The 13,285-nt window shown below is 36.8% G+C and overlaps 1 protein-coding gene across 16 annotated transcripts in view; it reads left to right on the forward strand.

The window, feature by feature from the left end:
* Positions 1 to 13,285, forward strand: part of TNS3 (tensin 3) — a 206,917-nt gene that overhangs the window by 91,410 nt on the left and 102,222 nt on the right. For 12 of the 16 annotated variants that reach the window (XM_027662849.1, XM_027662851.1, XM_027662852.1 and 9 more), the window contains 3 exons: positions 2,384 to 2,422; positions 11,166 to 11,218; positions 12,023 to 12,194. In XM_027662849.1, the coding sequence (XP_027518650.1) occupies positions 2,384 to 2,422; positions 11,166 to 11,218; positions 12,023 to 12,194 (264 nt within the window). Of the gene's footprint in view, positions 1 to 2,383; positions 2,423 to 6,920; positions 7,283 to 11,165; positions 11,223 to 12,022; positions 12,195 to 13,285 lie in introns of those variants that run through there. The other 4 variants (XM_027662858.1, XM_027662861.1, XM_027662860.1 and 1 more) reach the window with 4 other exon arrangements.

Consider the following 13,285-nt stretch of genomic DNA (forward strand, 5'->3'; position numbering starts at 1 on the left):
TTTAGTACTTGTATATAAGTAACAAAGTGTGTGTGGCAGAAGTGTTATGTATGAACTTGCTTTTGATTCTGGAGTCAAGACTCAAGCCTATTTCTTGGAGAAATGTCACAGTACCTTGTAGATGTGGGCGGAAAGGGGGAGCTAATTTGGTTTTGGTTGTCTTTGAAGTGGAATCCAAATGAGAAGCTTTCAGGGCAAGATAGCCCTACTGACTAGCAAAACAGTTAACAAAGGTGAAGAAACTGTCCTCAATGAGGCAAGGGGGTTAGAGCATCTCCTGTGGCATTCTTTTAAGGGCTGATGTATGTTCCTTTTTTTTAATGAGTAAAAGAAATATAACTTTATTTTGAAGTAACAGTGTCATTTTATCTTTTGCTTTAATGACTTTTCTTTCAGAAAGGCTGTTTTTAGGGAGCCATTGGCAGGGATCTGTGATGGTTTTCTTCTATGATGATGGAAGATGGGATAATTTGTTTTGGAATGATTTTTCCTCGTTCCGTAGAAAAGAAGTTTTTATTTTCTAACCATAACAATCAAATTTCCTCTGAACTGTCTTTATTGGAGAGTGAGGACAAGAATATTTTGTTGTGTTTGATTTTGAAATGCTATGATTGGTGATGTGTGCAAGTAGAACCATAGAATCACAGAATGGTTTGAGTTGGAAGAGACATTAAAGATCTTCTAGTTCCAACTCCCCTGCCTAGGCAAGGACACCTTCCACTAGACCAGGTTGCTCAGAGCCCCATCCAGCCTGGCCTTGAACACTTCCAGGTATGGGGCATCGACAGCTTTTCTGGGCAACCTGTCCAGTTCCTCACTCCCCTCACAGTAAAGAATTTCTTCCTAATATCCAAGCTAAATCTACCTTGTTTCAGCTTAAAATCATTCCCCCTTGTCCTATCACTGCATACTCTTGCCAAAAGTCTCTCTCCAGACTTCCTGTAGGCCACTTTGAGGTACTGGAAGGCTGCTGTAAGGTCTCCCTGGAGCCTTCTCTTCTTCAGGCTGAACCCTAACTGTCTCAGCTTGTTTTCACAGGAGAGGTGCCCCAGCCCCCTGATCATCTTCATAGCCATCCTCTGGAGTTGCTCCAGCAGGTCTACGTCTTTCTTGTGTTGGGGCCCCCAGAGCTGGATGCAGTACTCAGGTAGGGTCTCACCAGAGCAGAGGGACAGAATCACCTGCCTTGACCTGCTGGCCACACTTCTTTGGATGCATCTCACAATATGGTTGGCTTTCTGGGGTGCAAGCGCACATTGTTGAGATATGTCAAGCTTCTTGTACATCAACACCCCTAAGTCTTTCTCCGCAGGGCTGCTCTTGATCCATTTTCTGCCCAGCCTATAGTTGTGCTTGGGATTGCCCCAACCCAGGTGCATGAACTTGGATTTGGCCTTGTTGAACTTTGAGTTTTGCAATGTCCCACCTCTCAAACCTATCAGGGTCCCTCTGGATGGCATCCCTTCCTTCCACTGCGTCCATCACACCACACAGCTTGGTGTCATCAACAAACTTGCTGAGGCTGCACTTAATCCCACTGAAGTCAAGTGCAGTCTTACCTAACCTACAGCACTTAGTTCTAGTGTTACTTCATTTTCTCATTTTGAGTGTTTTTCAAGATGAAATACTTCTGTTATTCTTCCATTCTAAATCCAAATTATAAAATCTTTACTGAAGATATCTTCTCTTGTGAAATGCTGAATCTTGGCTTTGTTGAAGTCTTAGGCAAACATTTTTACTTTTTCTGTTTTACATAGTTTTACCACTGTACTTCCCCATTATATCACCTTAATTTCATGCTGATTGTAGTCATCAATAAAAAAGGATGTACTTTTGGAATGCTGTGCTTCTGGTGATTCATGTTACATTTTTGTAGTAATAGCTTGGCTCATTGCTTTTAAAAGTTTGTTTTAAATCTCTGTTGATATAATTTAGCATGTTTTAAAGCCAGCCTTGTACAGATTTTTTTTGCACAACACTTACAGAAAATTCCTGGCAGTTCATGTCATTAATACCTATGCAAGTGTCTGTTTTCATGAAAAAGTATAAAATGAGAGATTGGGAAAAGAGGCAGAAGGGCACATGTGGTTAACAGTGTACATCTCCATGCATATTGTAACTTGGAATAGGCACTCCCAGTACCTGAGCACTGTCTTACAAGACCTGAATATGCAGAATGATAATGCAAAATCAATTAGTTTTTCCACATCTGTTTGAAAGATAATTTGTTTGTTAGTACTATAAGATGAATATTGAATGATGAATAAGATGATAAGATGAATTTGTTGTCGTTGTGTGTATATGTTAGGAGGGGATTTCTTAGAATGTAGTTAAACTATCTGGAAAACTAAAGTCAGTTTTGTTAACTTTTCTGTTTTTGCAGGCTAACTCTGAGGTGGTTAAAAATCATGTAACCAGAAGCGTAAGTAATTTTATTTATTCCTTTTTCTTTTACTTGGCCTGATTTATTTTCCTGTTTGTGTCTGCTTGTTTTTACTACAACTTCACAAAGCATCCATTGCTAACCATTTTAAAGTACACATTTTGATTTCTATACTATGTGAAATTAGCTTCTGATTAGCATAAGTGGTTTTTCTTCACACTTCAGTTTATCCAGGAACAATGAAATGACCTCTACATTTCTTATTTTTAATTTAAGCAGGGAAGAAAGTAAAGATAAATCTTAAAGTATTCATAGACTGAATTGTATTCAGAAGAGTACAGAAAGTCAAGAGATTTTATTTTTTCCCAGCAAGAATGATACTAGTTTTTGTCTTGTGGTCAATATGCAATTGATCTTTTAGCTTTTATTTGTTCCATTTGTATGCCATGTTTTTTACAAAACAAATAAATGCCCCTTTCCAACCCTTTATTACTATGGCTGTAGTACTACTGGTACAAGTAGTATTAAATACTTTTATTGAAGTGCAATAGAACCCAGCAGTCTAACTGATGTAGAAATTTGTGCAAATGGGACGTATAGCTGATTTCGATACTGATAGCCCTTAAAAGTATACTTTTAGCACAATTTTTGTGAAGTAAGTAAGACAAAGAAGACAACTTTTTGAAGTCCTTTAGAGTTATCTTTTAACAGAGATGTCAAGTTTTGTAGATTTCTAAATAAATAATGGGAGATACCTATAGTTAACTATCTGTTAGTAGGCAACTGTGATGCAGGTATTTGATTCACTACTGTAAAAATGAGGTTAAAATTTAAAAAGGGACAGAGGAAAGGACTTGCAAGATGTACATGGTCTTCACTGATTCATTGTTCAATTCCAGCGCAGTTCTCTATTGCAACAAATGAGCATGTGTTGCACAGTGCTAGTCTTGTGTGCATTGCATTTTTTTTGTAATGCTGCTGGTGCCACTCTGTGCAGGGTGTAAAGAGTTCTGATCCTTGGTTACCCATGTAGACAGGAGACATTCAGAGGTTACGTTTGTATTAGCTGTATAGTTTGTTTACTTGGCCTGGCAATGAATGTTTTTCTACAACCAAGGGTATTTCTGTGGTTGAATCCATGCTATCAACCACACTGTTCTAATAAAATTAGAGTTATTTCTAGTTGCTAGAATATATTTGATAATGAAACCAGCTATAAATGACTAGTGACGTGATTGTTTCACCTTTCAGTTTGCTGTTTGCTTTCTTATCTAGACAAATTAACTAAAACTAAAAAATCAGAGAAGAACTAAGTTCTTAGTTATCTGTATGTGAATAATTGGTTTTGACAGCTGCTTCTAGTGCAACAAGCATGAAGCAAAATAATGAGATACATTGTGAGGAAAATAATTGTAGATCATTTTCTGTCACTAGTTGGAAGTTTTTAGCATAATTGTGTTACATTTGAATACTTTAGAGGGTTTTCTGTTTCTACTGGTTGCTTATTGCACAAGCCAAGATCATATGTTTTCTGGTTGTTTTTCTGTACATGTAATACCTTGTGCACAGCCATTTTGAAGGCAGCCTTAAATGTTTTTCAGCTGTGCCTTTTGTCTTATTGCATTTTGCAATGATTATTATTTGACCATTAGCAAGTTTCCTGAAATTGTTGGTAGTTACTTTCTATGGACAAGTATACTCCAGGAGCAAAGGATGACTTGGTTCTGACACTACCTAGAATGCAAAATTTTGTTAGCTTAATTCTAGTGTTTGGGATAGCTCTGAGGGATGGATAGCACATTCTTACTTGGGAAATAAGAAGTGCATTTTCTTACATTTAGAGGGCTTCCTTGTGCCCTTATGGACTGGAATATTATTTTATTCTTAATATTAACATATTTAAAACAAATAATTAAGCTTCTTGTTTCAACTAAAGGCTGGCAGAAGTGTTTCTGTCACTTTCTATCCAAGGATTGTGTGTACATAATTTTCTGTTAGTTAACAGGGTGCAAAATTTGTAATGAAAGTTTACTTCAGTTTTCATCTCTTACATCCTAAATAGGTCAGAGAGAAACGCAGGAGATTTACTCTGAAGTCTTTCCCTCTGCCACCGCATTTTTTTCTTTCCACTGTGCGCTATTTACAGAATTAGGAAGCAGAGTGCACACATACAGGAGCTTTGTATTAGGTAGTACTGGATCATGCCATACATTACTTCTACAGAGCCTCACCATGTGGTATGTGTGAATTAATGCAGAAACTTTTTTACACTCTGCTGTATCTGTTGTGCTTAAATACATTGCCTGTGGATAGTATTCCTTCAGGAAGCTCTTTCAAAGCTCTAGTGTACTTGTGAAACTATACTACAACCAGAATTAGACCACATGTATTATTTTAGTCAGTTGAAGTACACTCCCTGCCTAACACTTAAATATGAATATAGGAAGTTTCTCCATAGATTCGTAGTGGAATACAGTCATTTCAGTGTTGACACGACTCTAACTCACCTGGGTTAGAGTGAGTTAGTGCTCCTGTTCTGTGTGTGCAAGAGACAATAGCACTGGTTAGGGGTAGGTGCTAGCCTCACAAAACTTTGTTTAAACTCTTTGTCTTGAGACATTGTAGAGCTAAGGCTTCAAAAATACAGTTTTCCAAATGTGAGTATGTATACCTGTGAAATTTTACATTAATTAAAACACTAATTATGCCTCATTCTCACTTGAATAATAACTTTATATGTATTCAGTATTTTCTTCTAAAGAGTCCTTAGTAGCAAAAATGTGCTACATACCTTCTCTCTGTTATGAATTAAATATTTTAAGAAAAGAGCAAAGGATGAATAGACAACCTGGCTGTACCAGGAGATTTCAGGCTGTGAGCAGGGCTGCTTTTGTCAATAAAAGTGAGTTGGAAGATGATCTTTCTGCCCTCTTTGGTTCCCTGTTTCCCTGGCAGATTGCTAGATAGAACTCCATATCCAAGTGCCCCACAAACTTGATAAAAATGAGCTGGATTGCAGAGCCCTACAGTGAACTTGTTTAGAGGAGCCTAACCTGTTTTGGCTCAAGTGTCATAGGAAAGAATCATAGGAGCACCTTTGCCATCTGGGTAGGTTTTAGCAGAGAGAAAGCAAGCTGGGATTTATAACTTCTGCAGACACTGCCAGGGGCACATCTGTTTGGAGTCTTGCTGTTATACTACACAGGGGAACAGATCATGATTTTTATGGGACACAGCATACAGAACAGAACTAAAATCTGCTCTCAAATAGCCGTCTGCAGGAGAAATGATAAATCTCTTCTGCAGAGAGAACTTCAAAAATATTTTTAATTAACTTGTAAAATTTACTAAGCAATGCATACACAATAGCATAGAGACATTTGCATTTGCAAGGCATGAATCTTTTCTGCAATAGGAATCATTCTAAAGCCAGAGACCAAATTCAGGTTCTGGTATTCAAATTCTGGTTCTCATCCAAAACATCACATTCACTGTGTCAGTAGGAATTATCATGGTGGAGTAGTCCAACTATCAGTGTAGTTCACTGTTCTGTCTTTTTCTGCAGTATCCTGGAGTGTATAGAACTGTTACACTGTGCCTTAGAATAGGTTGCAGAATTTCTTCTGATCCCTGTCCATGGCTTGGGGAATGAAAATGCATTACAAATTTGTTTCAAATGTATTCAGGTCTTCTGCTGATCAGTCTCTCTATTCTTATTCTTATTTATGGTGTTTGAATGGTGAGCAATCATGTGGAAAAGAGTTTCAGAAGCTGTGTAAAATGCTGTGTAAAATACATGTAGTTTTATGGCAGATTAGCTAATCAAATTTTCTGATACTTATAGCAACATGAAAAATAGGCACAAATAAAATACTTACATCCCAAATAGATCCATGTCATTCTTTCAAAATATGTCCTGATACCTTTAAGCCACAGATTAATTAGTGATTTACATTTCAGATAGTTGTAGTTTCTATTCATTGGTCCTTATACCTGTTAATACTCTCACTCAAGAAGGACCCCAAGAGAGAAACAGATGAGCTGCATGAATACATATCAGATCCTGGAGCCCTGAGTTTTCAGCAGTGCTGTTTCTTGGAGGAACATATGTGTAGTTCATGTACAGCTGTTTCAACTGTTTAAAACAACCCAGTCCTTGAAATCAGTATTTCTTATATTCTGCTGAGATAGCTTTTAAGCAGATATTATTATAGTTCAATGCCAGGAACAGGGCCTTGGGGAAGGTAACTGAATGATTTTTCATTTGGCTTCCTTAGCCTGTCGTCTTTGATTCTGGTCTCAAAAGGGGCAAGTCATTATCCCACCTGGTATTTTTAAGTTCATGCATGGCCCATGTGTCTAGTTTTACTTTGGTATTGGAAACTAGTAGTTTACCCACTAAGTTTTTTTTTTAATCTATTTTTCTAGAACTGTTATATAAAACATAGTAACTCAGTGTACTGCCAAAATGCAAATGAGTTTATCTGGGGTAAAACTGATCTCCCTTTACCCTTTGTCCTTTCTGGTCTCTGGCACTCTATGACAGAGGACTTTAGCCTCTGAAGTGTTTAAGCCTACTGATTGTAATGCAGATTTCCGTATTCAGTTCTTGGAAAAGTCGTGGATGATCATCTTGCTGATATTTTTTTTACAGATATGATTTTTTTTTTAGGTGTTATTTTTTTACTTGATTGTCTCCATTTTTTTCCTTGAGAGTCAGCCTTTCATCACAGAAGATATAGCAGGAAGGTTATTTCTTATTCCTTCTGTTTCTGGACTTTTATGGAGAAGTTGTCTCAATGCCACCTCTGTGCCACACAGTGTGAGATGGCCTATACTATACCTTTTGTCATGTTTTTGCTCTGAAGCTGTGGAGTGGCTCAAAGTAGGATTGTAAAGGTATGAGATGCTGCATGCTGCATTGGACAAACACAAGCTTGCTATTTGAGGCAGACCAGGTAATCCATAAACAAGTTCACCATCTTTGGTGTCAGAAGAAGGTGAATTAACAGGGCTGATCTCAAAAGTCTGTTTTGTTCAAGCTGTACTTTAGTTTAATTGGGCTCTTTGGCTCACTTTCTATGCTTCCATTGACAGCAGGCTGTCTAGTGAATGTTGTGACCTGGTGAAAATTATGTAGAATTAAGTATGGGACTGTTTTTTAGGTTCTTTATTATCCAAAGACTGTAGTGGACTCTGGGATGCTTTTGTCTGAGGACTGAATTTTTGAGAAAGTTGGGATAACTGGGCTCTGTGATGAGCCTAGGACTGACAGGAGCCAACGGTGGTGAAAGAAATAAGGATGATGTCAAAGGAAAGAGTTGCATGGCTTGAATTTTTACTGGAAAAGGGCAATGACGTAGTGCATTGGATGCAATGAATTTGCTTGGTAATCTAATTCTGTGACTGGTGAGAAGATGGTTGTCTTTTATAAGCAATTGCTTCCCCCTGCTGTCTTCCATACAACTGCAGCTTAATTTTACCAAAAGGCTCCTCGCACTTCTTTACATAAGAATAACTTCTATATGTTATTGTTTGAGATTGATCTGTTTGTTTGGAATACGAAAATTCCTTAAAACTGAATGAGTAGGTGAATAGAAGGTGTTTTCTGTTTTGAAAACTCTGTTTCTTGTATGACTGGTTGTAGCGTTTGCATTGCCAGGCAGTCCCAGGGAAGCAGGGGAACAAGAATCATGGGGAAAAGCTCACAGAAGATTAATCTCAGGTCTGTCCTACTGGCAATATATCAAGCGCTAGTTTCACTGAATCTGGCCTGGTTACAACTCTAAATTTTTAGCCAGATGTGTTTAAACACCCATTTTGAGCCACTGATTTTAATTTAATTCCCTTTCATCTTCTCTGCTGTTGTTGGTTGTCAGGAAATGAAAATCATACCTAGTTTTGCGAGATTTTCCAGGTAATTGTCCATCCTGGGAGATAGCAGCATTTGCTCTCTGGGAAGATTAGCCAAATGTTTTGCTATTATCTCTCCAGTGTGCAACAAGGCAGAAAACAATGTTTTTGGGTGGGTTTTTTGTTGGTTTGATTTTTTTTGTTTGTTTGTTTTGTTTTGTTTTTATTTTACTCGGATGGAAATGATTTGCCTTTATGGATAGTCTGCCTCATGCCACTGAATCCTCTGCTTGGTTAAACTTGTATTCTGATGGTAGGTGTGTATGACTTGGTCCAGAATGAAAAAGAAGCCCTTCTTAGTGAAATGACCCTGAAACTGCACAGAAATGTTAGGAAAAAGCCCAGAGAGGCAGTCACAGAAGTTTGAAATAAGTTTAATAGTCAGTCAAAACCAGAATTCAGTCAGAAGCATGGTAAGATATGGCTTACATTTTCAGCTTGCCTGTTGTGAGAAATGCTGGAACACTTATTCATATTAAGAACATGTTGTAGGGGTGTGTGTATATATGTTATATGCTTCACCAAATCTTTGAAAAGCTTTTTCAGTAAACATTTTACCTCTGTAGCAACTCATATCTTTGTTGGATTTTGCTAAATATTGCAGCTGTGATGGGAAAAGTTAGTGGTGTAGTCATCGAGAGTTAGTAAAAAATAAATATGAAGAAAAAAAGAATGCATTGCTAGCTACAAGATAATTAAGCCATGGAAAAGAAGAGGAAGGGAATATAATCTAGAGGGCATGCAGAAAAATGGTTGTGTGTCCTTGACTGCTTGTCCATTTACCAGTAAGTCATTGACTGTAACCAACATATAACATGCAAGGTGATCGTGACCTTATGCAAGTTTAAGTAAAATTTGTTTAGTAAGTTTTGTGCACCATAGATAGGCAATGGAGAGTTTGATGGTCTGAATCAAAGTATCTTTTAAAAATGGTATAGTTCTGTTGATTTTGGGAGCTGTACAGAATCTGTATAAAAGTGTACCCATAATGACAGATAGAAGAGTATTGCAGCTATTTGAGACCATATAATGCAACATGATACAGAGATGAGATATCGAAGGAAGAATTCTTTTAAATTACCAGTGTTGTTTGAAGTTTCCTTTGAGTATCCATAACACAGTCTAAAACACTAAGCTGATTGCTTACACATACAAAAATATAAATCTATCAGTTAAAATTTTAAGTTGTACCAGTTATTTAATTGCGGAAGTTGTCAGGACTATCCATTTTTGTACACAGAACAGGAAAGAGTATATAGAACTGTGTATTTCAGTAGGTGACATGGCATGCTTACAGTAAATACATATCTCACTAACAGGTTTTTTTTTTGTTTGTTAGTGGTTTGAATTATGTTGTTGTTCATATGCTTATATGCTGCATGCTACTAGGTTATATGCTAATTTATGTGGCACAACAGTGCAACAGAGAATGATTTTATCACTTATTTTCTTACCAGAGGAAGCTGTTAAATGATTGATTTTTCAGGTTACATGGAGGTTTAGTCATATAATTTTTAATAAATGGTGGAAGTACTTTTTAAGCAATGGATACATCTGTGTAACCAACAGAGGCCAAGGAAGTGGAGGGAGAGTCATGATGCTAATTTCTTTTTAGTTACAAAACCAAAACAAAATATGCCAAAACCTTGAATTTATGTCTTGTATTTCAAGTATAGTTATTTACTTGTTTTGGCACCCATAGTGTATTACCTACAACCTTTAAAATTCTAAGAAAGGACTGTGTAAAAAGAGGCTGGAAATACCATGAAGTTCCCTCATTTTCTGTTGTCTAAGTAAAGACAGGAAGTAGTGAAACTGGGACTTACGTGAGGTGCACCTTATGACACCAGTTGTGCTTTAAAATGTGCCAGAACAGTTCTCTTTCAGAAATTCTGAAAGAAAACGTGTCACTTTCATGATTGTATGTCTTAGCTATTCCCAGATTTTGATATACAGCATCACTTTATGTAAGGTTCTAAGGCCTCTTCCATTCAAACACAGTTTATTTGGTTTGGGAATACTTGCCATGTGTGTGCCAAAATAAATAGGGTTTGTCAGCCTTCCAGCTCTTACCCTTAATCTAAATAAGCTTTTGTGTGCATGTTTCTGTATATTCAGGGGAGGGAGAGGAGTGAATACTCTTTCACCTGTGGAATTACTGATACATGATATTAAATTGAACTCCTTCTTTTCTGTATTAAAACATATTATACTTATCTAAAGGCTAAAATAAAATATATACTATATGTAAATTAATATATATATAAAATAATATATATGCAAAGCTAAAATATATATATAGACATAACTAAATGTAGAATGAATTATTTTAATTTATTTTTATTTATTGTTAGTATAGTAGTAGCTGTCTTTGTTTTTCCTTTTACCAAGGTTCACAAGGGAGAATATTTTTATACTTTTTCATGAATAGTTGCTATTATTGAACAAATGGAATTACAAGAATAAACTACTACACAATAAATTCTCAGGAATATATTGAGTATATATTTCAATATTGTCATAAGGAAATCAGTTGAGAGGAACTTGCTTTTGCAGGTTTATAAAAAAATTCAAATTTCATCTTTTCAAAGACCACTATGTTTTCTCTAATCTTAATGCAGTTACCAAGAAGAGCACAAAAGACAGCACAAAAGACTTCTCTGGCTATAGTGGGTTGGAAGAGGTGATAGAGAGTTAGACATAACTTGGTTGTAACAACAGTGTTTGCCTTCAAAACACAGGGCAATGATCCTCTCATATCCTCTTGTTACAATTTTCCACATAAAAAACAAGGAAAAAAGCCAGAAACATTGACATCAGTGACAGTAAGTAAGCTTCTGGATTGACTGTTCTGTTTTCTTTGTTGCAGAATTGCAACAGTGCTTCGAAGAATTCTGCTTCCAGTTGTGACAGAGAATCACAGCAAGTATTTCTTTCGTATTTTATGTAGCAGTGTCACATCTTGCCTTGGTGGGTTTAGATTTTGTTATTTGTGGTTGTGATTTCTGAGTTCAGTCTTCTGCAAGACATGACCTGCTATGCAACTACCATTTTACAATCTCTGTCTGAGAAAACAACTGGGCATATTTGCTGAGCTTACTTTGTAATTTAATGACTAGAATCTTTTGATTATTCTGTTAAGACAGACAAGGTGAGATTGTGCCCTTAACCTGGAAAAGAAAGAAAAGTTAAAGTAAACAGTATCCGTACACTAACCTGTGAAATTAATTGGATTATATTCATGTCTTGCAGTCTGGGGACTGGTTTTAGATTCGTGTCAGTGTTACTCAGAGCAGATTTCAAGATCTGCAATGTTTTACAGATCACTGGTGAATCTACCAACTTGTAAAGCATTTGCGGAATTCTACAGAGAGATGTGTGCAGACATAAGTACCTAGAAGTTTCCTATTTAACTCCCAAATTTGTTGTGCTGGTATTTGCCAAAAGTGCTTGTATTCATTTTAGTGCTTTTCCACGTTACTGGTTGCAGAGATTTTTTCACTGTGATTTTGATGTGAAGAACTCTGATTTTTGGATAACTCAGTTTGTGTTCTGAACTGAATAATTTGAGCTCTGTAGGCATTTAATGAGTTGTAATTGTAATGAAATTATTGGAAACATCTGATGCTTGTCTGTAGGAGTTCAAGTTGCAGTTTCTTTTCATTAATATGCTATGTTTGTTCTTGGCTGCTTTGCTGTGAACTGCCATATCTAATTTCTTCACAGAAGTGTGGACTTTGATCACATTATGGAAGAAGGCTATGAACTTGACCTCACTTACATCACAGAGCGGATTATTGCTGTATCTTTCCCTGCTAGCTGTTCTGAGGAAACTTACCTCCACAATCTACAAGATGTAACCCGAATGCTCAAATCCAAACATGGCAATAATTACTTGGTATGTGTAAGATGAGTGTTTTGTGATACATCTTCTTTTGTCTACACAGGAAGGCTACTGGTAGGTCCACACATACCATTATAAACTAGACGTTATTCTTTGGTCCATCTTTACAGCCTTGCAAGCAAGTGCAAGATTTTCAGTAATGTTTTAAGCTGCTAGTCAAGAACAGATATTGAAAGCACTCTTTTGCTGGGGCACTGCAGTCTCTTTGTAATAACACATAGTCAAACACTGTAGAATGATTGCACTGACCATTTTCATTGTCCAAAGTATGCTTTTAAAAAATACACACCCTGCAATGTGGAGTGTGTTCTTTTTTCCTAACAGCCAGCTATCTCTGGTTCCTCAAGTGGGCATCTGATAGTCTCTCACCATCATGTGTTCACTGTCTGTCTCTACCGTATACTGTGAAACAACATGTAAAAGTAGGATTGCTGTTGGTGTGTTCTCAGATCTTTCTCATTAACTTGCTGTAGATGCGTATTTTTACTGCTGTTTAGTTTTCTATAGGAAATTAAATTTTAAGCAAATCTATAATGATCCTTGTGTGCAGATTTTTTTTTTAATGATAACACAAGCTATTAATCTCCTGTGTTGTTTTCTGGCTAGTGCCATGGCATGTGTTGTCTCAGCTTGTTCTATGAAGGTGAATTTAAAACAAGACCAACATTTTATTTACTTTTTTCCTTCTACTGTCTTTTTAGTTAGTGTGTATAAACTCTTAGAGTAAAATCTCTGACTTCAGGAGCTTGAACTTTACTCTCAGTAGAAATTAGTTTCTGGAGAGATTCCATCTAATGATTTCAATACATTATCTTTTTGCTCACAACCCAAAATGTCATAGGTGCATTATGAACCAGATTGTCCTCAAGATGCATGTGTAATACTTGTGCCGTGGTCTGATGCCCTCAGCATGCTGCCTTGGTGCCTTTCACTTCCCTTCTGTCAGACACTGGTAGCTTATAAGGCACAAAATAGTAATAGTTTGAAGATGTATATAAAGCTTCTGTATGTAAAACAGTACAGGTACAAATTCAGCTGTTCTCAGTGCTCTTTTCCATGGGACAGCAGTGTAAGCTTGTAAGTCT

This window comes from Corapipo altera, unplaced genomic scaffold (assembly GCF_003945725.1).
Source record: "Corapipo altera isolate COAL_440 unplaced genomic scaffold, ASM394572v1 359, whole genome shotgun sequence".
Lineage (NCBI taxonomy): Eukaryota > Metazoa > Chordata > Aves > Passeriformes > Pipridae > Corapipo > Corapipo altera.